Raw genomic sequence first — 24,953 nt, 5'->3', positions numbered from 1 at the left:
GCCTTCCTGTGTATCTGGGGTTTCTCCTCCCATCTTTGTCATCACTCTGCTGTTCTGCACACCCTGGGGCCACGCACACAACACCCACATCTTGCATCTCGATGGCCATTGTTAACCAGTTTGTGAGCCCGTGTTCTGAAAAAATTCATCTCCATTCACAGCATCTCATGTCAGTCACCTCTGTCTTTGTTTCATTGACTTTGCTGATCTAACACCTCTGAGAATGGCTTTGAAAGGAGCTACAAGTAATGTCTGCATTGACATTCTTGAAGAGACTCCCTTTGGGGGTTTAATTCCATTGGCCCTGCCTTCCTCTCCTGTGCTGCTGTGGTTGCTCTGCCACCGGGAGTAGTTTTGTTTCTTCCTGCTCCTCCGAGCTTATAAGCACAGCTCACCCTTCCTCTCTGTCTGAAATACAGCCAGCCTCTTCCTGCTGCCCTCATCAGCTTGATGATGCTTGAAGTTAAAATTGCTGGACCCTAGCTTGGGGTCAATTATTCCTCCATGTGATGCAGGTGTGAGAGGTAGCTAGCTTTCGAAAGGAGGCTTTGCCTCTCAAGTGCATCTCAGAAAAAATAACCCACCTGTGTGAAGGGAGTTCATACTCTATCAGCCACACGTGGTGAGTAACAGAGTCGAGAGTGATTTGGCTATATATTCAGACCTCATCTGGAGTGGAAGGCTTTAGAGCTCAGCCACAATTCATTTAGTGATACAAGCTTTTGAATTGGATTTTAAAAGGCCTTGCTGCACTGTTTGCATCTTCCCTCAAACTTGTCTCTAAAATACTTAAACCCATGAACTGATTTCCTAGTCCTCTCTGAGGGGGTAGTGAGATGTGAATGAGAAGACCTTTACTGCCCTGTGTGAAAACAGATAACGGCTGTTCCTGAAGGCTGGAGAGGCTCCTTTGCTAGCATCAAGGAGCCTGTCTTCCTCTGGAGCAGGGATCTGTACACAGGTGCTGGACAAGCTTCCTGGAAGGGCTGGGTAGAAGCATGCTCCATGTTAGTGAGGAACCCAGCCCTCTCCCAATAACATCACCTCCAAAGATGCTGCTTTCTAAATGTCTTTATGGTCATTGTCAAAATGGTCCTGACTGAGCATCATGTACCATTGCCTTCATTGTAGCCATGCCCCAGGGGGATTGGACATTCAAACAAAATGGACTGTAATTCAGTTTACCCAGCCTCTGGCTATCCAGCTCACTCAGGGATTCAGCTTCCTTTGGCTTCATAGTAGTCATAACATTTTACATTTATCAGGCATGTACAGTCCAGTTCTCTACAGCCAAATTTAGATAACAGTGAGATTATCTAAAGATTTCAAACTAACCAAGCTTTTTTGAAAGTCCAGCCTACTTGTAGAACTTCCCCATTTTGCTTAAGCTGCGAAAATCTGCCCTATGCAGGCTGTTGCTCCAGCTCAGTGGAAACAGCAGTCACTCTCCCTGGGGCCATACAGTTCAGCAGCAAACTGAGGCCTGCCTGGCGAATCGTCTGAGAAATCTTTGGAGGCTGTAGTCAGCAAAAGTCAGTAGTACCTCTCCCTCCCACTCTTTCTTCCCTCCAGGTGTGTTCATCACCCCTCATCCTGTCATCCATAGACTCCTCCATATGTCAGGCACTCTGTTTGGTGCTACAGAAACTAGGAGAGGAAAAACACAGGCCTTGACCTCAAGAAGCTCCCAGACAAACTAGGGAAAACAGTCTGAGTGACAGATGCTGTGATAGAGGGGTACCCAGGATGCAGTAACAACACAGAGGAGAGGAGGACACCTGACAAACCCTGCAGTGGGGGCGGGGAAGAGGAGATCAAGAAAGAGTCCCTAAGGAAGTTATTCCTAAACTCCTTTTGATCAAGCAGGAGATTCTGTGGAGGGAGGGGAGACAAGGCAGACCCAGCAGTATGCATAGTTATTACGAAGACAGGGCCTGCAGCCTGTCACATTTTGGGAGTAAGCAGTTGATCGGTTTGGCTAGAGCACAGACTCAGGAATTGGGGGTTGGTGAAAGGTGAGACAAGAGATTGGCAGAGACTAGCCAGAGTAGAGCATTTGGGCAGTGAGGAGCCATCAGAACAGTAAAGCTAGAGTGATGCAGCCACGTGTGCACTGCTGAGCATACTGCTTGTGGCGGTGCTTGTAGGGTATATCAGATTGAGGAGGGGGGCCCAGTCTCAAGGCATGGAGACAAGTTAATCCGATATGATTCAAGAAAGAATTGGGGACAGAAGTGAAGTAAGCATTTGCAGAAGGAGCTGGAAAGAAGGGACCTATATGTGATACTAAGGAGATATAAACTCTACTTCCTAGTGCCTTAATGGATGTAGGGGTGAGAATACGCAAAGTATCAAGATTGACTTCCAGGCTTAGGTGCCTGGGGCACTAGTATGCCACTTAATATTAGATATGGGACATGAAGTAGAGTAGATTTTGTCAGGGTCAAAGAAGAGCAATTAATTAGGCTTGTTTTGATGACAGTGAGTTTGACGTGCCAGTACACCCAGGAGCATTATTGCATAGCTAGTGAGAAAGAGGCAACTTGGAATGGGCTGTAGCTGTCCACTTGGGAGTCACTCCTAGGGGTGGTTTTTAAAGCTCTGAAAGTGATGATCTCACAGGAAAGATGTAAGGGTTGAGGCTAGAACCCCAAGGAACACCAGCATTTAGGGTAGGAGAGAGCCATGACTTCATGAGAAGGAGCATCCAAAGAGGTAGGAAGAGCAACAAGGGGAGGTAAAGTGTCTTTAGAGGGAGGAAGAGGCCATAGTGACAGGTACTATAGAGCTTCAGACAGGAAGACAGTAGAATGTCTGTTAGAGTTAATGATGGGACATAAAGGTGAGTTTGCAAAGGAGAGCTGAATTGTGGCACAGAAAACGGAGAAGCCACAGTGCAGTAGGGGAGCCATGGGCCAGGGGGTGTGGAGCCCCAGGTGGAGAGTGGAGACAGGGAGTCTGCGGTTCACAAGCAGAGGCGAACATTGGTCACATACTCTGACAGACCCCTTCTAAGTGCTCAGCTGGATTTCTCATTTAATTCTCACCTGTGAGGTAGGTACCATTCATTTTTATCATAGTATAGATGAGTAAATTTTGCCCAGGGTTACAAAGTGTGATATTGGGAATGAAAGAGAAGGAAGCAAGATTAGAGCCTTGAAGGCTCCCTCCTCTTCTTTTCCCTTTTTTAGAAACTTGAGGTGGAATAAAAATGCTGAAAGGGGCTGGCGCTCAGGTCTCTGAGCAGTTAATGCTGCTGCCAGCAGAGCTGTCGGGGATAAAACCCTGCCCCCCTTGGAGCTGTGGCTGAGGACTGCCTCGGGGCAAAGATCTCTTAACAGGATTGTTGGGATTGAGATCTTTCAGGGTAATTAGAAGGCTTTGAAGCACCGCTTTCAGGAGGAAAGTCTAGAAACACTGTCTGAGTAATCAGAGGCCAGGGAAATGAGGCATTGGCTCAGAAGTGGTGTGTGGGAGCTGGCCCCTCTCCTCTGGCCTTCTGGCCTGGGCTGTTACAGCCTCACCAGCCCAGCCCCTTTCTTGCTGCCTGCCCCCTGTGATTTCCCGAGGCATCGCTGGTGCCCTTTGGGAGTGAAATCATGTGAGTCTAGAATGAAACTGCAGTAAAAAATAGACTGTGCCCTTGGTCCTTGGAGGCCCCGACTTAGAAGGAGGGGAGTAGAGGATGGAGAGTGCCTGGAAGCTCACTGAGCCTGTATGCTCGCGCTCCTCGGATTCTGGTCTGGCTGTGGGGAACAGCTGAGGAGAGGAGCTGCCTCCTGTCCTTTCGTGGGCTGCAGCTGTCCACCTGAAAGAATGTGGCCAAGTGAGAAGCACCTTGTGCTCCTGGGACCACCGAGTTGCTTTCCACTCAGAAGCCCATGCTCACCCCTGACGGTGCTTGGAGCACTTCATAAAGTGAACTCCAGAGAGCTTGTTCCAGCCCCACCTCTAGGTTCTGGAAATAATTCTTGGTATTGAAAGAACTTGGAATAAAGAGGGTGAGGAAAACAAAACAGGAGATTTGGCCTTAATTAAATTTCCACATAGAAATTTGTAAAACTTTTGCAAAATTGTCCTTCGTGTAAACTTTTCAGAAGTCATAAAGTAAAAGGAGTTTATCTTTCTCCCAAAAGGCTGTAAAAATAGTAATAAATAAAGTGGCTCTGGAGGCTTGATGTCTTCTCCCGGCAGTTCCTCACCTGATAGCTTATCTCCCGAAGCACATTCTGGGATAATTCCCTTCCTTCTCTTGGTGGATTATAGATCAGAGATGCTTTACTCCTCAGCACCTGCAAGCTGAGAAAAGTAGGGGAGGATCCACCAGCTGATCCTTATAGTTCTGGGTCCAGAAAGTCATTTACGCTACTGAGTGCTCCAGGCTCCATTCTTGTGCTCAACAGTCCAATGAGAAAAAAACAAATGTACTGAGAAAAATCTCATGAAGGTGTAATTTGTTAAAATGTGGTATATTGAAAGGAATGCAGGTATCCGAGTTGGGGGCTCAGCCAGGCCAGATCCTGAGCTCCACACTGGGTGCTCCTGGCTCCTCCAGAAGCTGAGGCACCAGCTGTGAGAAGTACAGTCCTGTGCCGTGACCAGGCAGCTATTAGTGGCCATGCTCAGGTCCAGGCCAAAGTACCAAGACTTCTAGAGCATTCCTCTCCCAACCTCATATGTCCTGTCTTCTTTCCTCCCTCAACAGTTTGACTTTGGGGACACCATGGTCCACCAGGCCATCCACACCATTGAGTACTGCCTGGGCTGCATCTCTAACACAGCCTCCTACCTGCGGCTCTGGGCCCTCAGCCTTGCCCACGCACGTGAGTTTATTTCTCCTACCCTAGAACTATGGTTGTCCTCTTCTCTGAGCACTCTTTCTCAGGTGGGGGTCTAAATAGAATGGAAATTACATAACATTCCAGGATTCTTCAGGATCCCGAATCCAAGGGAGAAGGATGTATCAGATGGGAGGGTCACACTTTTGCCAGGTTAGTACTGCATGATGATCCCACTAAGCTGCAGGAGGCCACGAGCCGCGAACCCTACAGGGAAAGAATAGTGAAGCCAAATACAAGGCCCACTACCACCTGCTACCAGGTGGACCTGAGGTTGTGTCTCTCTCTTCCCCAGAGCTGTCCGAGGTGCTTTGGACCATGGTGATCCACATCGGCCTGAGCGTGAAGAGCTTGGCAGGAAGTCTGGCTCTTTTCTTCATCTTTGCCGCCTTTGCCACCCTGACCGTGGCCATCCTCCTGATCATGGAGGGCCTCTCGGCCTTCCTCCACGCACTGCGGCTGCACTGGTAAGGGGTGCTGCGGGCCTGGGGCTGGGGAAGTGTCCGGAGCTGCATGGAGAGGATGCTTTTATCCTCCTGTCAGAATTCCAGAGTCCCTTCACTAGGAGGGGGCTTCCAGCAAGGCAGAGAAGTGCCTGTTTCCACATCGTCACTCCCCAGGACCCATCTTAGTAGTGAATAGCCAGAAATGTCTGCAGGAAACCACATCTCACTTTAGAGGAAAACCAGGGACAGTTCTCAGGTTTTCTTCTGCCTTTAGCATTCCTTAGTGCTCTTGATTGTGGCTTAAAAGAGCTGCCGAGGTTTTAGGTTTTTGTTTATTTGGTTTTGGGGGCTCTGGCATGTAATTTTCTTGTCAGCAGCTCTGGGTATGGTTCTAAGTACGGGAAGGTGCTAGAGCATATCACACCCCAGCTTTGCCCCCTTAGTTCTGTCTTTGTGCTAGAGTGGTCTTCAGGCAGGACTCAGACAGCTTTGTTGTGGTGGGGGGAAATAGAGGGGAAGGGATTCCTGGATCCATAGCATGTGCCTCAGCACACTAAAGCAGCACCTTCAAAGCACAGGTTTTGTGTTTCACGTGTGTGTTGCTTTTCTTATTTATTTGTTTTATTTGATTTCATTTCTGGCTCTAGAATGACTGTGCACGGAGAGAGATAGCCTAGTCCTAGGAAGAGGGAGAGCTGGTGACTCCTACGTCAAACTAGGTTCATCAGATTTAGCAAATAAAAGTACAATTACAAAAAAAAAGTACAGTTACATTCGAATTTCAAATAAACAGATAATCTAGTAAAAGTGTGTTACAAATGTTGCGTGGAACATACTTATACTAAAACTGGGTATCCCGTATTTTATCTGGCAATAGTAACTCAAACAGGTCACACCCTTGGGTCTCTTGTTTCCTCCTCTATGTTATGATTCTTCCTTTATTTTGGTTCTCAGATCCTGGAGTCCCTGGAAGTTCTGGGCCCTTTTCCCAGAGAAACACAGACACACACCCAGTGTGTGCACACACAGTTAACACTGGGGAGAGGTGAGCTCGCCCTACCTTAGACACCCCTAAACCTGCCGATCTTTGCATTGTTCCTGATCTCAGGGTCAGAAGAGGGCTCTGCCTGTCTTCTTCCAAGTTCTGCAAACCTGAAAGAAAAGCCAAAATCTGAACCTGAGAAACCCCTTCCCCATTGGGTAGAGGTTGTCTTCCCTTCATCTTTGATTTTTCTCCTGGTTTGGTTACAACAGAACTTCTAAATATAGAGGGGAAAAGTGAAGTATGCAAGGCGAGCTACAGCTGAGACTTAGTCTTCCTTAAAAAGTTCCTTTGGAGAAATCCATCGTGCTGCATCATAGACACTGCTTTCTCGGACGTGGCTGTCTCCTCCCACCCAGCTCTGGTGTTGAACATCGAACCAGGGAGGCTGGGAGGGGCATGTTTAAGACTGCTAGCACATTACCCATTCTCAGCTTATCAGCTGGGTGGTGTGAGGGAACGTCTGAGTAACCAGTCTGGTGACTCACTTTTTCTTGTCCTCTTAGCTTCCTTCCTTTCTTGTTTGGCTTCTGTCTCCTGAGCCCCTGGGCTTGAGGGAACAGTCACCACTTTGAATAGTGCCCACTTGGGTAGTAGTTGCCACCTCCCTGGGCAGGGTGGGGAGCAGTTAAAAAGTTGGACAAGAACTGTCCAAATAGTGGTGAGCCAGGCACGCTAGTTTCAAGGAAGGGTGCTGGGCTGGGGCCTAGTCTCCAGAGCTGAGGCAGTTTCGGATGTCAGGTTTTCTTGCCAGAAGGATGATATTCCCTCAGGCTCCCCCGTGACCTGTAAGTGAAGGTATTTTCCTATATATTCAGGAGTGGCTGGAGGAAGTGATGAGGGACAAGAGATGAGGCTTCAGAATAGGGCCAACTTGGGTTTGAATTCCAGGTCTGCCCACACTGCCCACACTCCTGGGCAAAGCACTTACCTCGTTGACCCCCCTTCCTCTCTTGTGAAAAAAGAGGGTAATATCCCCATGACAAAGTGTGCGATGAAGCAGAGAAGGATGTGATCGCCAGGGGTCTGTCACCATGCCCAGGCCCATTGTAAACAGGGGTTCGGGTACAGAGCACACCACCCTGCTTCAGGTGGGATGTGCTGTGAGAGGGTGTGTGACTGCGGGTCCCCTGGAAAGGAACTTTAGAGAGGGGGAGAGCCTGAGGGAAGGCACATGATAGCCTCTGAATGCCCCTTGGATACAGTTCACAGAAAACAGGCGTACCAGACATAACTTAGAAGAAGGCATTTTTCTTCTAAGAAAATTTTCTTTTTTTTTTTCTTGGTGTGGTAGTATCACGTAGAAGAGGAAAATATGTGAAAACCTCCTTTGTGCAACGTTTAGAACTCTGTCCCGGGAGGAGTGGTGACCTGTGGCGTGTCTGGGACGTTTGCAGACTGGAACCGGTGCTTGGGCACCCCCTCCTGGCAGACTCGCGTCAAGGATCTGGTCCATGGCTCGGGGAGGAGTTGCTGCGTGGCCATCTTCTAAGGCGTGGGAATCGCCCATCCCGTTGGAAATGGCTGCGGGGACGTTGCTGTTCCCCAGCATCCATCCCGGGTGTCCTCACGCCCCTGCCTGCTCCTCTGGTGCTGGTGTTTCCTGGTTCTGATCCAAGGGCTGCCCCATTATACAAGTTCTTGGTCTCTTCAGTGGGGACATGGGGAAAGCATTTGGCTCTATAACAGACCACTGGTCTGAGATTAGTGTAGGTCCTTAGAAGGTGGTGAAAATATTTCAAACTAGAGTGAGCAAAACCATAGTGAGCTGCTAATTCTGCCTTCTTCTTCACTGTCTGGGTGACCCTGAGCAAAGAACTTACCTGTTCTCTGTTACTCTGCCTCTCATCTACCTTGTAAAATGTGTGTGTTTTCTTAGCTACCAAAATTAGTTATCTTTTCTTCATTTGAGAAGGGGAGAGAGGGATATGATTTATAATTCTAACTGTGGACACCAAACTGGTTTTTTGCAGAAAGACTGTCCAACCCCTGGCCCACCTTCAGAGGAACCTAATTCCTTCTTATTTTTCACATTTCATATATGTGTAGGTGTGCACACTTACATACTCATAGATTGGTTGATGGTTAAAAGAACAGAATTAGGGAACAAGTTGTTATAAGGCATCCATTGGTGCCACAGCATGACGGTGTGGGCTGGCTGAGGTAATGGCTGCCCCAGGAGATGGGAGAACCCTGGAAATGTAGTCTCAAGCTAACATTATGGCTCTGACATTTGGGCCATCGGATGGCTAGGTGTACCAGGCCCTGCCTGGCAGTAAGAGTGGCAGTAAGAGCCAGAGCAACTCAGCACAGAATTCTTTCCAAAGCTACCTTCACTCTCTCATACCCCAACCAGGAAACAGAAGAGGCTCTAGAACGCCTTCTCCCTGCACCACTCAGGGAAACCAAGTTTCCTGTTACATGCCAGGAGTAACCTCTATCTTGCACCCGAATTAGTCCCTTTAGGTCATTGGGTGGCTTTGCCAAGTGCTGGTGCTGGAAGGGGTGACGGAGAAACCCATCTGACTCCCTGAGGCTCTCTTCCCAATTGCTGGATTCTAGAGGTGTGTTTAGCAGCATTGGGTATGGCAGGGCCCTGAGGTCACCTGAGCAGAGCAAGGTAGCATGCCCTAAAGAAGGAAGAATTTGCTGGGTGGCCAGTGGGCCCTGCCCTGCCCTTGCACAGAGAACTTCATGTTTGTACTTTCTCAGGAAGCACACATTTCCCTGGTTGGGGGGAGAAGAGGGTGGAGAGGATGACAGGGAAATTGCTTTTCTGCTCTGTGCTGGGAAGTTGAAGGCAGCTGGGAAGGGAGCCTAAAATGTCCCTGGCTGTGGCCACCTTGACTCTGACCTTGAGCAGCAGCTGGTGGGAGAAGTGATTGCTGGTGGCGAGTCAGAGGGGCCACCCATCATCTTACACATCTCTGTGTACACATCTCTGGCAGGCTGTAGGTGCCCCTATCCCGGGCACGTGTCCCCCTTTTTCCAGCCCAAACCTCGCTGTGTGGATGAGGCCCACCAAGAGGTGCAGAAGGAGGGTGGTTTCCCTACAGGCATATGAAAACGAAGCTTCTGCTCCATTCACTCAGGTTGGATTAGAATTGTTTGTGGGATTTATCAGCCAGGTACTTAGAGTTCTGGACACCTCCCTTGGATTGGGGAATGGGGGTCATACCACACCTGGCATTTGTCCCTACTTTGTGGATTTGGACACTAAAATGACTTGTCCTGTGTCTGGATTCAGATCACTGAACAAAAAGGGGGCATGTAATTCTACTTACGGTTGTTCAGAAATACCCTCGCCATAGGAGAGCATAGCCTATCCAATAGGAAGGATCTGACCCAAAGGTGAGAAAACAGGAATGTGCTACCGCAGCCCCCGGAGTCGGCCTTAGTAGCGGGAATGTGTAGAAGGACTTCTTGGGGGTGATGGGACCTGGGAGCGAATCAGGCTCTGGTTTTGAATTGCTTTTGCCAGAAATACTATGAATAATCTTAGTTTGAAGCTTCTTCATACATGTTCTATCTCCCGTCCCTTGCCTAGATCCCCTGTTCCCTATGGGGAGCTCTGCCCAGGCACTAATGGGGGACCTTCTAGGGCCTGTGAGGCTTTGGAACTTAGGCCCGGCCCCTGCAGAATATGGGGAGAAAGCAGTCCACAAAAAAATCCTGTTTCACTTCTCTACCCAGGGGGTGGAGCTGGCAGCTCTGCCACCCAGTGACCTCAGCCAGTGCTCCAGGACTGAAGGAGCAGCTGAGGAGGGCCCCTAAAAATCTCTTGGTGCCTTAACAGGCAGGCCTCCTGAGCTGTGGGCCCTGGCCCCTTCCCACCCCTTTGAGCTGTTCTTCCCTTCTGGGCTTGGATGTGGAATGCTCTGCTGAAGACTAAAGTGTTGACAGCTTCTTACAGCCTTCTCCCTGTACCTGTTACAGCCCCCACCCTGCCTATTCTTACAGGGACAGAGTGCCCCCAGGGTCACACAGCACCAAGTGGAAACTATTCCTCAGGGCAGTTCTCCTTGGCTTTTTTATCCACTGAATCATGCATTTTTCTGTCCATATTTGGTGGTGATTTGGTTGCTGGGCACCCATCCAGGACAAGTTTGCAGGGGGAGGCACAGCCAAGTAGCCTTACAATGTTCTGCTTATAAGAGAGAAAAGTCTTCTTCCTGCCCCCTCCAACTTTCAGAGGGTCCCAAGGAGACTGTTAAGGATGGATGCTGAACTGCTTGGGCCAGGAGTTGAGGTTCTGTTTTTCCTTTTAGTCCCCAAGAGAAGAAATCTTTCTTTCAGGTGTTTTTGAGATTGGCAAGTATTTTTTGCCACTGCTTTGAGATTTCTGCTATAACTCCTCCCCTTTCCTAGGAATTTCCTCCTCTAATTTGAAAGCCTCCAGTATTAACTTGCAATCCCCTATGTCCTTTCTATCCCCCAAGAAGAGAAACAGCAACCGTGATGTTTTCCCATGGTCTCACACTTGGCTCAGACAGAGCTCCAGGGCTTGCCTTCCAGATCTGCTATGGGAGCCACTGGCCAGCAAGGAATTTCTAGGTCAGCTGCAGATTAGGAGGATATACAGAGGAAAAGTCAGAGAAAAAAAAAGTCTGTGAAAGGGAATATTCTTTATTATTATGTGAGATTTGAGCCAATATGACTTTTTTTTAACATGACTGTACCAAGAGTGTTGCCTAAACACGCTCTCTGTTCAGCAGCACAAAGTAGGAACAGGGGCTAAAGGAAAACCAGTTCCTTCTGTCCTGAGCTCTCTGGACCTGGGCTTTGAAAAGCACGAGCCTGGGGGAAGGAGGAGGGAGGCAAAGCTGCTGTTTCCAAACAAGCTCATCTACAAAAGGGAGGCTGGGATAGGAGTGGGACATTTCTTTCAGGCCCAACTGTGAAGTCCCAAAGACTTCACACATTTCTCTGGAATGATGATTTTTCTCTTCCCTCTCCCCAGGGTCGAGTTCCAGAATAAATTCTACAGTGGGACCGGTTTCAAGTTCCTCCCTTTCTCCTTCGAGCACATCCGGGAAGGGAAGTTTGATGAGTGAGCCCCTGGTGGTGCTGTCACGCTCCAGGCCCCCCTCCGTCCCCCTCTACAGTGCTTAGCTGTGCTCCTGTTGTCTGTGGGCTGTGACCCCTGGGCACCAGGGCATTGGTGGCATCCCTGACACTCCTTCCCCAGCCAACTGAGTGATTTAGGTAGAACTGGTCCTATCTGGTCTCCTGCCATCCCCAGCATGGTGTGCAGTGCATTTCTAGGGAGAAGCTGATCTTTGGCTGTCACCTTCTGGGCACTAGCTTTGCCCTCCCAGGCTTGTCAGAGGCATCTCCTTTTCCATCCCCTAGTGGTACCCCAGTTTGTGCATTTATACAGGGACTCAAAACACTTTGGGCTTTCCCTGCTCACCTTTGATAAAAGAAGTACCTATGCCATCCCACACCCATAATTTGAGCCCCTGTTCCTGCCCCTGTAATTTACTGCTATAGAGAGCAGAACGGGTGCCCAGAAGAGGAAGCAGGTGGGTTGGGTCCAAGAAGATGGTACTTCTGTCCTCCCTCACCGTCTTCAGAGTGTTTGTTAATTAGGAATTCAGCAGGGCCAAACTGGGCCATCCTGGGTAGTTTCTCCTTGCCCCCCTCCCAAAGGTCCCAAGATATCCAACACACCTGCCTATTGCCATCTGACACCCACCTTCTATCCTCCCTCCCAGATCTCTCCATGTTTGCACCCAGCACAGCACAAACCAGCTGGGTGTGACCCAAAACAGAGATCCTGGCTAGCTCCTTAGCACACAACGTTTCCCACCCTTTGGTTGGCTGCTTCCTCTCTCTTCCTCTCAGGCCTTGCAAGGGCTCTGCCTACAGTATGCCCTCTTGATGGGTTCAGATTGATGCTTTTTCCTGGTAGAGACCCTGAGACCCTTCCCCACCCCCAATCATGGTATCGTGGAGCAGAGCTGTAGTCATCAAAGGTCCTGCAAGCCTGCCTTCCTCTGCCCACCAGAGCCACTCCCCACTTCTGCATGGACCCCAAGTTGAGGGAGTGGTATCCTGGGCAGGGAAGGTCAGCGTCATTAGTAATTGCCATTTGGAAGCACCTGGCAGTGCTGCCACATGTGTTGGTTGTGAGAACTGCCCAGCTGGTGGGGCTGAGCACCTCTAGGAACCCCCTCCCTACCTCCCCCACACTGGGCAGTAAGCTCAGAACCCTTTAATCATGTGTTGGTGCAGTGGTCCTGGCTGCTCTCGCTAAATTGATACTCACATTCAGTGATGGAGATGATTCCCTGAGTTTACAAGACTGATGCCCTCTTCCCTGGCTCTGTGTGAGCTACTTGGAGCTGCTCACATGACTCTCCCAGGCAAGCTGGCCTGGGCATAGGCCACCCTGCTCCCGTGTCCCCAGTGCTCAGTGCTGTCAAGTGACATTCCTGTGCTGACCCAGTAGCCCCTGTGCAGAGCCCCCTCCTTCTTGTCCCTGCGGGTCACATGATCTCTGCTCTGTGTACAGTGGGGTTTGAAGTAGAGTTCTTTGTCCAGGAACCCTGCTTAAAGTCCTGCTGTTCAGACATTCCTGTACTGAATAAAGTGTGTTGGACTCCACCTGGGAGGCTGCCTGTCTGTTACCACAGCCCTGGGCTCTGCCTCTTGAGCCTATCTGGCCTCCCACACCCTTCTCCTCCCTCCAGTATTTCTGCTTTTCTTTATGGTCAAAGAAGGGCACAGCTGCAGTGGCTCTGGCTGGGCCGTTTGTGAAATGCTCACCTTATCTCAAGTTTCCCAGGCGCCTTCTCACCTCCCTGAGCCAAGGCAGCTTTGCAGACACTACTTGGGGTGGGGTGGGGAGAACTGGGAGACCTGCCATCATCTCCCCTGTCTTCAGTGTGCACCCAAACAGCCTGGAGAATAGGGGTCTGCGTCTGGGCATCTGCTCACCCTGCTCTCCCTCTTTTCCAAGCACGATCTCCAGGGCTCAGTGGGCTGTCTATTTTGATCCCTGATGCCCTTGGCTTTGGTGTAAACGGAAGCTCGGTGTGAGTTCCTCAGAGCAGCTGGAGAATGTAAGGTGCTGAGGTAGGCAGGCGGCTGAAGAAGACCATCTGTTGTGGGGGGGACAGAGGTGGGGAGGGTGCCCTCTACCCTCCTAATTGTGTCACTTAAGGCATACACATTGACACATTCTTTTCAGTGCCAGCCTTCTTTTTCATTCCTCCCTCCAGAGGCCTACACTGGAATGTAGCAGCAGGCTGACAATTGCTTCTCCCCAAGGGGTGAGGAGGGGCAGGAACACCCTGTTCATTTCATTTCATGTGTTCATTTCAGAGCCTCAAGCACTCCCGTCCTCCCACAAAGCACCGATGCTCTCTCCCCATTCAGCTCCTCACAAAGTCTAGAGTGAAAATTCTGGCAAATAAACTCTTTTAGTTGCCATTATTGATTCAAAAAGGGGTTGTTTAATAAGAATAGATATTTAGATCAATGGAATAGAGTTGAGAGGCCAGAAATAAATCCTGATATTTATGATCAATTGATTTATGACAAAGAGGCTGACAACTAGATAGAAAAAGGGAGTCTTTTCAACAAATAACTGCTGTTACAACATGCTGAAGAACAATTGTGGACCCCTAACTCATACCTTATATAAAAATTAACTAGACCTATTATGGATTTTAATAATAGACTTAAATGCAAGAACTAAAACCATGGAACTCTTAGAAGCAAATCATAGGAGTAAATCTTCATGACCTTGGGCTAGGCAATGATTTCTTAAATATAACACCAAAAACATGAGCAAGAAAAGAAGATAAAAGGTAAGTTGGACTTTATCAAATCTAAAACTTTTGTGCTTCAAAGGACAGCATCAAGAAAGCAGAAAGATAAACCAAACACTGAGAGAGATATTTGCAAATCATGTATCCAATAAGGGGCTTGCAGAATATATAAAGAACTCTTAAAACTCAATAATAAAATGACACTTAGAGGGATGGTAAGTTCAGGTGTCACTTTGGCCAGGTTATAGTGTTCAGTGGCTTGGTCAAACAAACACTAGCCTGTTACTGTGGAGATGTTTTGTGGATATAAATCATCAGTAAATTGGCTGTATCTATGGGTGAACAGATCCACAACCAGCTGAGGAGACTGCCTTCAGCAATAAGGGATGTCTCTTCTAATCAGCAGAAGCCCTTAAAGGGAGCACTGATAATTTCAGCAGTCAGAAGAACTTCTGTCTCTACATCAACCAACCAGATTCTCCAGGGGGACTCATCGAAAACTGTCATCAAAGTTTCCAACTTGCAGCCTGCCCTCTGGGATTCAGGCTTGACTATCCCTGCACCCACAGGCAAGTTAGCCAATTCCTATAATAGATCTCATGATATTTACATAGATGTAGATATACTGTCAGTTTTGTTTCCCTGGAGAACAGTAACAAATGCAAATAGCTCAATTTAAAAATGGGTGAACATTTTGAATCAACATTTTTAAGAAGATAAATGAAAGGCCAATAAGCACATGAAAAGCTGCTCAATATCATTAGTACTTAGGGAAATACAAGTCAAAAACCACAATGATACCACCTCACAGGCACTGGAATGGCTATAATAAAAAAGTCAGATAATGACAAATGTTGGTGAGGATGTGGAGAAACCGGAATCCTTATTTATTGTTGGTGGAAATTAAAATATGGCAGTAACTCAGTGTTAAACATAGGTTACCATAAGTTCCAGCAACTCCACTCCAAAAGAAGTGAACACACATGCACGCAGAAAATGTGCATGTGAATGTTCATTACAGCACTATTCACAATAACTAAAAAGTGGAAACAACCCAAGTATGCATCAATTGAAGAATGGATAAACAAAATGTAAATCTATGCAATGGATTGCTATTTGTCAATAAAAAGGAATGAAGTATGGACATAGGTGGACCTCAAAAACCAGTGAAAGAAGCAGACACGAAAGACCACATATATTATTCCATTTGTGGGAAATATCCAGAAAAGGCAAACTTATAGAGATAAATAGATGGTTACCTAGGACTGGATGGGGGTGTAGAGATAAAACGGGGAGTGTTGCTAATGAATATGGGTTTTTTGTAGGGGGATGATAAAAATATGAAATTAAAATGTGATGGTTACACAACTCTGTGAATATACTAAGGATATTGAATTGTGCACTTTAAACGGGTAATCTTTATGATATTTAAATATATATCAGTAAAGAAGGGGGAAGGCCTCCTTTATCTGGCTGAAAGGAGCTAGGGAGGAAGCAAGGCCCACTGGGTCCTTGGCTAAGCTGAGCTTTCCAATTCTTGTAGCCTTGGGCTGCTTCTAGCTAAAGATGGGCTGACCAGAAGCTATCAAGTATGTGGGAAGTCTCAGGGCCTGGTGGGAGTTGGAGGGGGGTTGGGGGTTGGCAGGTTGGATCCATTACTCCTGTTTTTTAAGGGACCTGCCCTTTACCTTCTTGTGGAATTCTGGACCCCAAGATGTCTGCCAAATAGTCTGTGCCTCTGTCCAGGGAACACCCCTCAACTTGAGGTCCTGGAAACATCATGAGAGAGGGTGGGTTCAACCTTCATAAGGATAGGGGACCCCCCTTCAAGATCCCTCTCTGTCCTCTCTCCTTCACTGGAGACCCTGGGTGGAACTGCACTCTCTACCTGGGGAACCCTGGGCTGTGTGGATCACTGTTGCTCAAAGCCTACTGATAGGCCAGTCTCACAGATCAGGAGGTGGCCTGCCCGCTTCCCCAGCTCCCCAGCCTCTCTTAGCATGACTTAAGAATGAGCTACTCCCTGGTGGCCAAACGGAGAAGAATTCATTTCCCGGGTGGGCCACGGTGGCTCAGCAGGTAAGAGTGCTTGCCTGCCATGCCCAAGGACCCGGGTTCGATTCCCGGTGCCTGCCCATGTGAAAAAAAAAAATTCATTTCCCCTCAGACAGGGTGGGACAGGATACTCACTGGCTTGGACTGGAAGGCAGAGAGGGAGAAGCCATCCTGGGGATATTCTGGGATTGATAAGAGGGTCAGACCCAAACTGGCCAGGAGCAGAGCCTAGATGAGTTGGGAAGTCCAGCCAACATACACATTAACTTGTCCCAAGCTGCCTTACTTCACTTCTTCTCTGGCAATCTGGAAAAATACATCTGCCTCTACAAGGACACAGAGGCCTTTAGCTCACAGTAGTCAAAATGTGGAAACAGCCCATGTGTCCATCAACATGAACAGAACAACAAAATGTGGTATAAACACACAATGGAATATTATTCCACTATAAAAAGGAATAAGTTCTGCTGCATGCTGTAACACGGATGGGCCTTGAAATCACTATGTTGAATGATGTAAACCCGGCATAAAACGACAAATACCCTATGGTCCCATTTAAATGAGGTATATAGAATAGGCAAATTCACAGAAAAGGAAAAAAGAGGTTACTAGGACCTAGGGGGAAGAGGAAATGGGGAGTTATTGCGTAATGGGTACTGTCAGGTCTCAGAACAGAACCCCCTCAGTACCCGCCCCCCTCAGTTTCCTTGGCAGGTCCAGGGATCCAGATATGAATTAACTACCAGTACCACTGGTGCTGTATCCTGCAGGTGGCGAATAAAGACAGCCCACATAACTAGAAATCTGGTCATAATCTATTTCTGCTGATAACACCCTTCCCTAACTGTGTCTCAGGCTGCCTGATTCCTGCAGGTGCACATCATAGAACACTGCCCCGAGACCGCAACAATCTACCATTCCCCAAGTCAGCAAGCCCCTGTGTTAGTGCAGTTTTGTTGGCGCGATTTTTTTCTTTAAAAGGCAGACCCCTAAGAGGGAGGCCAAGGCCACTTTCCTAAGTCCCACAGACCTCTGTGTTTGTGGCTTCCTCTGCTTCTTCCTTAATAAATTTGTTTCTTTACTTTGACTTGCTGTCTCGTGTGGAATCTTTAATGACTCTAAGCCTAACAGATACGGAGTTTCTATTTGTGGCGATGAAAATGTTTTGGCAGTGAATAATGGTTATAACATTGTGAGTGTAATTAATGCCACTGAATTGTATACTTAAAACTGGTTTAACGGGAAACTTTGTGTTATGTATGCTACCACAGAAAAGTAATAAACAATCCTTTTATAAAGAGCAGTCTTTCTAGAGTCCACCACTCCCTGCCAACATACAACTCCACTGAACCTCTCCCTGCCCCTATAGAGAGACAGCCTGAGAAGTCGCAGCATTTGGGGAACAGCAGAAGACCCCTGGTCCAGGGGTTAAGAGTCCCAGTCCCAGTTCCAGGCCTGCTCTCCTACTAGTCATTGATCTTCCCCAAATCACTTCCTTTCTCTGGCCCTCAGTTTACCAGTCTGTTAAATGAAGACGTGGTTCACCAGGCTCTGTGGCATGGCCAGCCCAGGCTCCCACCACTCATCCCTCCTCCAACTTCCTGGCCTTTTGTTCCTCAAATCTGCCAAGTTCTTACCTTCTCCCGGTCTTCATAGATGCCTTTCCTCTGCGTGCGTGGGAAGCTCTTCCCCTCCCTCTTCTAGCCAACTCCTTTTCCACCTCGGTGTTTCAGATGGAAGGTCACCTGCTTTGGGGCCCCTTCGCTGTGTACCCGTGTACTTCAGGGCATCACAACTATAACATAAATCTGTATTTATACAAGTATTTGGTTTCTAGGTCTCCCCCTGATCCGGACTGTGGGGCGTGTCTGTCCCTTTCATCAGTAGCCCAGTAGCTAAGACAGTGCCTGGAACAAATCAAACAAACAAAAAAAAATTATTGGATGGTTGGCTATGTATACAAGGAAAGGGATTTGCACGTGAAAGCACCTAGTACCTGAAGGCGCTTTGCGAAGGACGGCGGGTCACACCCAGCCCCAGACGTTTGAAGTTACTGGGGTCACGTGCTCCCCTACCACGTGCGGTCGGAAGACACCCTCCGGGCGCTGCCTGGGACCGGAAGCCCGGTACCCCGCCGGGCGGCTTTGCCTGCACTCCCACGAGGCCTGAGGCCCGCAGCTGATTGGCCGCGGGCCGTCCCGCCCCCTGGCCCGGAGCCCAGACTGGGTCCCCAGCGGGCTTGCCGCCTGGCCCGGACCGCTAGACATGGAGGCGTTGGCGGTGGTCGCGGCTCTGGGGTTCCTGCTTCTAGCCGGGGCGGGAGCGTCGGCCCGGGATGAGGCCCGGGAGGCGGCGGCCGTGCGGGCCCTCCTGGCCAGGCTGCTGGGGCCCGGGCCGGCGGCCAACTTCTCGGTGTCGGTGGAGCGCGCCCTGGCGGCCGAGTCCGGCTTGGACACCTACCGCCTGAGTGGCGGCGGCGCCGGGTCGCGGGTGCGCGTGGTCGGCTCCACGGGCGTGGCGGCCGCCGCGGGGTTGCACAGCTACCTGCGCGACTTCTGCGGCTGCCAGGTGGCCTGGTCCGGCTCTCAGCTGCGCCTGCCGCAGCCGCTGCCCGCCGTGCCCGAGGAGCTGACCGAGGCCACGCCCAACAGGTACCGATCCCGGGGCCCCGGCGCGGCCTGACCGCCCTGCGGCCCGCGCTCTCCGGCAGCAGCCTCCACTGCCCGCAGCCACGGGCGCCCACCCCTTCCCTGAAGTCCCTGTTCCATTTTAGCCCTAGGCTGGTCATACAGAAGCGAGTGAGACTGAGAAAGAAGCTCTGGCTTGCGAGTGAACAACTCTGGCTTAAATTCCTATCTCTGCCTCTTACAAGCTGTGTCCTTGAGCCACTCAGCCCCTAGGAACCTTTGCTGGCTCTTCTGAAAAATGTTAACAATGATATCTACCATGCAGAGTTGATTGTGAGGATTTGCACGATGATTGGAGTAGAATTCTTGGTGCCTGATGGGTTAATATTATTCCCTTCCTCCCCCCACCCTCTGATGATTCTCACTGCAGAGCTGCTCCCATGCTTTCTCAGAGGCCTCTGTTATATTTGCCACACTGTATGGAGGTGATCTGTCCACACATCTGTTGCCCCATTGACTGTGGGAGCAGGGACCCCCACTTCCAGAACAGAGACTGTTTTGCCATATAACCCTTACTGGGCATGGCACAGAATGGGAGACCTGGAAGAGTTAGATGAAAGTGGGAGACTTGCAAATATCTGGGTTTCTCCAGGGCCCTGGAGGAGTGCTTGGGGAAGGTGAGCAGGTACCTCAGAAGCTTGGGTCCACTTCTGGTGGATCTGGAGTGAAGCAGTAGTGGGGCCATGTTTGGAACCCTTCCCCTCTCAGCCCGACCTGGAATGGGGGACCTTGTTCCAGGACCAGGCCTCCCTCCGACTCTTCCAGGGCCCTGGACCCTCAGAGGTAAGGGGCATCCCCCCTGTCCCTAAGGACCCACCCAGCGCATATCCCTGCCCGCAGGTTCCGCTATTACCAGAACGTTTGCACACAAAGCTACTCCTTCGTGTGGTGGGACTGGGCCCGCTGGGAGCGGGAGATCGACTGGATGGCGCTGAATGGCATCAACCTGGCACTGGCCTGGAGCGGCCAGGAGGCCATCTGGCAGCGGGTGCGTGTCCAGCTGGCCCCCTCCACCCTCTCCGGTCCACCGCACTGGCCAGCCCGCAGCCTGTGAGCTGGAAGGCCACCCTGTGTATCCCTGCCTTACCAGCATCAGTGTGATGTCTGGCACACAGAGAATTAGGGCTTGAGAAGTGTTTTTGGAGCACATGATGGCTCGAGCTCTGGAAACCGAGGCTTCCATTCCCAAGACAAACTCCTATGGAGCATTATCACGCACCAGGCCCCAGCCTCTGGCTGCAGGTTCAGAAGCCGCAGCTCCTCTCCCACTCCCCGCATCACCCAATTCTACTAGCAGCTCTAGATTTGCTCCATCTTCTCCATCCTTATTCATTGCCCTAGGCCTCCCCCCCACCACCACCCACCTCTGGACCCTCCCAGTAGCTTCTGAAAAGAACTCTGGCTCCCCAACCTCCACCAAGTGAACCTTCAGAAATGCAAACCTGTCGTGACCTCCCACTGTTATCACCCCTCAGGGGTCCCCCATGTGCTCAGGCTTTGCCTGGGGCTGGCTCAGCCACCTCTATTACCTGGGCCCTGAAATCCCTGTGCTCAAGCCCCCCTCAGGACTGTCCTCTCCTGTCCTTCAGGCCAGCCTTGCTCCATGAAGCCCTCTACTCCCTCCCCAGCGGGGGAATGCTCCTTTGTGCCCCACCACCTCACCTATCTGACAAAGGTGACACATTAGTGAACTCACCTGTTCACAGGTCTGTTTCTGTCTCCCAGACTGTGGCCTCCTTTGTAGGCAGGGGTCTCATTTCATTTGTCTGTGTCCAGCTGGCCCCCTCCACCCTCTCCCGTCCACCGCACTGGCCAGCCCACAGCCTGTGAGCTGGGAGGCCATCCTGTGTATCCCTGCCTCACCAGCATCAGTTTGCGAAGGTTTGTTAAGTGCTAGCACCCAGCATGGAGAAGAGATGACTGCATGTTTGTTGAATCAATGAATAAATGGAGATTGATGTTTTCACATGTGTGGCTGTCACCTCGTCCTCAGGTGTACCTGGCCTTGGGCCTGACCCATTCAGAGATTGATGAGTACTTCACTGGTCCTGCCTTCCTGGCCTGGGGGCGCATGGGCAACCTGCACAGCTGGGGTGGCCCCCTGCCCCGCTCCTGGCACCTCAAGCAACTTTACCTGCAAGTAAGAAGATCGGGAAGGGAAGGGGTAGAAGAGATGCAGGGACAGTCCTGGACCCAAGGAGGATGGTACTTGGACCTCCCACCATGGGGGCTGTAGGGACAGCAGTGGTGCCATCCCCAGCTTCTCCCTCCCCTCCCAGCTTCTCCCTCCTCTCTTTCCAGCATCGGATCCTGGACCGCATGCGCTCCTTTGGCATGATCCCAGTGTTGCCTGCATTCGCGGGGCACGTGCCCAAGGCCATCACCAGGTAAGGTGCCCCCTCAACCCTCTCCTAGTTCAGAAAGGGAGTTTTTTTTCCTCTGTGAGATATGATTTAGAGAAAAACTTAAGCTCTGGAATTAGGCCTGTGTTTGAGTCCTGGCTCTGCCACTGACTGGCTTTGTGACCTTGAACAGATTTCTTGCTGCTCTGTGCCTCAGCTTCTTCATTTTTAAAATGGGAATCCTTACCCTTACCTACTTTGCTGAAAGGGTTTGCAATTATATATGTATATATTTATATAGATCTGCCCTGACAGAGTTTTAGCAAACGGCAGCTCTTATTAGCTGTAGTGGGAGTGCACCAGTCCCCTCTTTCCCTTCTCCCTCTGTACTACCACTCTTGCCTGGATGACAAAATTCTTCAGGCAGGACTGAGACCTCCCCTCCTTCAGGAAGCCTTCTCAGCATCCCCAGTGTGGGTCACCGCAAGAGCCCATTTCCACTACTTGGCACGGTGTTTGGCATGCTGCTTCCCCACTGGGCTGCAGGAGCTTCCGTCATTCATTCATTCATTTGGTGAATGTTTGCCGAGCTGCCTGGGGTGAGACCTGTCTCTACGCTGGGCCCTGGGGAGGCAGCGACAAAGATGCACCAAGTCCCTGCTCTTGATGGGAGACACGTTGGCAGAGGGTTGCAATAGAGTGATAAGGTAGAATAGACGGGCCTACCCTGGACTTCTGTCAAGGGCGCGTCTGCCTGTGGCATAGGGTCAGAAAAGGCTCAGAGCAGAGGCAGCGTTGAGCCAGCTCTTGAAAAATTAGAGTTATTTGTTTAGGCCAGTAGGAGGGGAAAGATAGCAAAAGCTTTCCAGAAGGCTTAAAGGCTGACCAGGAGTAACCAGGTAGAGGGCAGGGAAGGGCAGGGGACACAGCGTGGGCCAAAGCACAAGCAACAGGACATGTTCCGAGAACTGTGCATCAGTCAGCGAGCCCGGCGAGGGGATGAAGGGCCAGGATGAGTGCCCCGTCAGCCTCCAGTTAACATCTGGGCTGTCACCTCCCCTCCCCCCAGGATCTTTCCTCAGGTCAATGTCACCCAGATGAGCAGCTGGGGACACTTCAACTGTTCCTACTCCTGCTCCTTCCTCCTGGCTCCAGAGGACCCCATGTTCCCCATCATCGGGAGCCTCTTCCTGTGGGAGCTGACCAAAGAGTTTGGCACGGACCATGTCTATGGGGCTGACACTTTCAATGAGATGCAGCCCCCCTCCTCGGACCCTTCCTACCTTGCTGCTGCCACCGCTGCTGTCTATGAGGCTATGATCACAGGTACACAAGGTCACAGTGCCCCGGGAAGGTGGGGAAGGGAAACCCATGGGACCCTTAAGGAAAAAAGGGGTGGCAGAGGTCAGCTGGGGTGACAGGAGAGATCAGGAATACAAACAGCTCACTGGACACACAGCACTTGATGGTTTACAAACCACTTGTCCCCACACGTCATCTCATTTAATTGCACTGTTTGAGAGCATGAGCTCTGGAGCCAGTCGACCTGACTCAGCCCCTGGCACTGCCCCTCCTGCCCCTCTGTACAACGGGCTCCTTCCTAAGCAGAGTAATGCCCAGCCCAGAGTGAAGGTTTGTTAAGTGCTGGTATTGGAAATAGTATATTTGGTCTCTCTCTACTATGTTGCCAAGATAGGTCATGAAGGCCAGAAATGGAGGGGATGTGTCCCAAACCAGTTGTGATCTCCCTGCTGCACAAATGGGAACCCAGCACTGCTTCTGCCACTTAACAGGGAAGCGGGAGGAGGCTTAGGTCAGGAATGGCTTGGAGGCCCCTGTGTCAGCCAGGCAGGGACCGGCCTGGCTCAGGCTTCCTTGAGCAGCACTGACTCAAGGGCGGGCCACCCCCAGCCCCAGCCCCACAGTGCCCACACCTCCAGGGCTATCAGATATGCAAGTTCTTGGCCCGCTTCAGACCTCCTGAATCAGAATGCCTAGTGCTGGGGCCCAGCAAGTTCTGTTTTAACAACACCTCTGGGTAATTTTAATGCTCTATAAAGTTGGATAAACACTGTCCTGAAATTTCCAGCCATGGGGAGGAGTTTGGAAAAGATGTGTGAAATGATTTTGAAAAAGATGTGGGAGGAGGCAAGTTATGGCAGAGACAATGTCCTGTGGTAGAAAAAGCCATTTAACTTCTCTAGACCTCTGTTTCCTCATCTGTACAATGGAGATCACGTTCCCCTGTCCCCCCTTCCTCTCATTACTTCTCTTCTCTGCCCCTCCCCCACCCCCACCCACCCACGCCACAGTGGACCCGGATGCTGTGTGGCTGCTCCAGGCCTGGCTCTTCCAGCACCAGCCCCAGTTCTGGAGGCCTGCCCAGGTCGGGGCTGTGCTGGGGGCCGTGCCCCGTGGCCGCCTGCTGGTTCTGGACCTGTTTGCTGAGACCCAGCCCGTGTATATCCGCACAGCCTCCTTCCAGGGCCAGCCCTTCATCTGGTGTATGCTGCATAACTTTGGGGGCAACCATGGCCTGTTCGGGACCCTGGAGGCTGTGAACCAAGGCCCTGCAGCTGCCCGCCTCTTCCCCAACTCCACCATGGTGGGCACAGGCCTAGCCCCTGAGGGCATTGGCCAGAATGAAGTGGTCTATGCCCTAATGGCTGAGCTGGGCTGGCGAAAGGACCCAGTGCCAGATCTGGCAGCCTGGGTGACCAGCTTTGCTGACCGGCGGTATGGGGTGGCCCACAAGGATGCAGAGGCAGCATGGCGGCTCCTGCTCAGGAGTGTCTACAACTGCTCGGGTGAGGCCTGCAGTGGGCACAATCGCAGCCCACTGGTCAAGCGGCCATCCCTGCAGTTGGATACCTCGGTCTGGTACAACCGATCCAATGTGTTTGAGGCCTGGAGGCTGCTGCTTTCAGCTACTCCCACCCTGGCCACCAGCCCGGCCTTCCGCTATGACCTGCTGGACATCACCCGCCAGGCGGCCCAGGAGCTGGTCAGCTTGTACTATGGGGAGGTGAAGGCCGCCTACCTGAAGAAGGAACTGGTTCCCCTGATGAGGGCTGGAGGCATCCTGGCCTATGAACTGCTGCCCGCCCTGGATGAGGTACTGGCAAGTGACGGCCGCTTCCTGCTGGGCAGCTGGCTGGAGCAGGCCAGGATGGCAGCAGTCAGTGAAGCCGAAGCCCATTTCTATGAGCAGAACAGTCGCTATCAGCTAACCCTGTGGGGACCAGTGGGTAACATTCTAGACTATGCCAACAAGCAGCTGGCAGGACTGGTGTCTGACTACTACACTCCCCGCTGGCAGCTCTTCACAGAGACACTGGTCGAGAGCCTGCAGCAGGGCAGCCCCTTCCAGCAGCACAAGTTTGACGAGAAAGCCTTCCAGCTGGAGCAGGCCTTTGTCCTCAGCACGCGGAGGTATCCCAGCCAGCCTCACGGCGACACCATAGACCTGGCCAAACGGCTTTTCCTCAAATATTACCCCCGGTGGGTGGCTGGCACCTTGTGAAAGACCACCTGTCACTGGGCTGTGTTGTCCCAAGACTCCGGCCGGGGCAGGTTCCAAGGGCCTGGAGCTGGACAAGCATCACAGAAGGTCCCCTGGTGTGGGAGAAGGAACCCAAGGCCTGCTGGCGGGGTCAGGTTTGGGGGAATTTGGAGGGAGGTGCTGCCCTCTAGCCCCCCCCCCCCCGAATTTGGGATCAAAGTACTGTTTCTCTCAAATCAATAAACTGATGAATCAGCTTGGGC

The 24,953-nt window shown here is 51.0% G+C and overlaps 2 protein-coding genes and 1 long non-coding RNA gene across 8 annotated transcripts in view; 2 read left to right on the top strand and 1 right to left on the bottom strand.

Moving 5' to 3' along the window:
• ATP6V0A1 (ATPase H+ transporting V0 subunit a1) overlaps positions 1–12,935 on the top strand; it is a 72,745-nt gene extending 59,810 nt beyond the window's left edge. For 5 of the 6 annotated variants that reach the window (XM_077164342.1, XM_077164345.1, XM_077164341.1 and 2 more), the window contains 3 exons: positions 4,706–4,823; positions 5,134–5,305; positions 11,287–12,935. In XM_077164342.1, coding sequence (XP_077020457.1) covers positions 4,706–4,823; positions 5,134–5,305; positions 11,287–11,380 — 384 coding nt within the window. In that variant the 3' untranslated portion in view covers positions 11,381–12,935. Of the gene's footprint in view, positions 1–4,705; positions 4,824–5,133; positions 5,306–6,238; positions 6,330–7,620 lie in introns of all 6 variants that reach the window. The other variant, XR_013177517.1, reaches the window with a different exon arrangement.
• On the bottom strand, positions 252–18,321 carry LOC143687393 (uncharacterized). Its single transcript, XR_013177518.1, has 2 exons — positions 18,156–18,321; positions 252–18,066 (listed from the first exon to the last, which is right to left on the bottom strand). It is a non-coding gene; the product is annotated as an uncharacterized LOC143687393 (long non-coding RNA).
• On the top strand, positions 18,282–24,946 carry NAGLU (N-acetyl-alpha-glucosaminidase). The gene is made up of 6 exons (XM_077164346.1): positions 18,282–18,810; positions 19,687–19,834; positions 20,840–20,986; positions 21,148–21,233; positions 22,258–22,514; positions 23,501–24,946. The coding sequence occupies exons 1-6, from the start codon at positions 18,425–18,427 to the stop codon at positions 24,709–24,711; spliced, it is 2,235 nt and encodes a 744-aa protein (XP_077020461.1). The 5' UTR covers positions 18,282–18,424; the 3' UTR covers positions 24,712–24,946.
• Positions 24,947–24,953: the final 7 nt, after the last annotated feature.

The sequence above is a fragment of the Tamandua tetradactyla genome, chromosome 6 (genome assembly GCF_023851605.1).
Source record: "Tamandua tetradactyla isolate mTamTet1 chromosome 6, mTamTet1.pri, whole genome shotgun sequence".
In the NCBI taxonomy this organism is placed as follows: Eukaryota; Metazoa; Chordata; class Mammalia; order Pilosa; family Myrmecophagidae; genus Tamandua; species Tamandua tetradactyla.
This window is presented reverse-complemented; position numbering and strand designations above follow the sequence as displayed.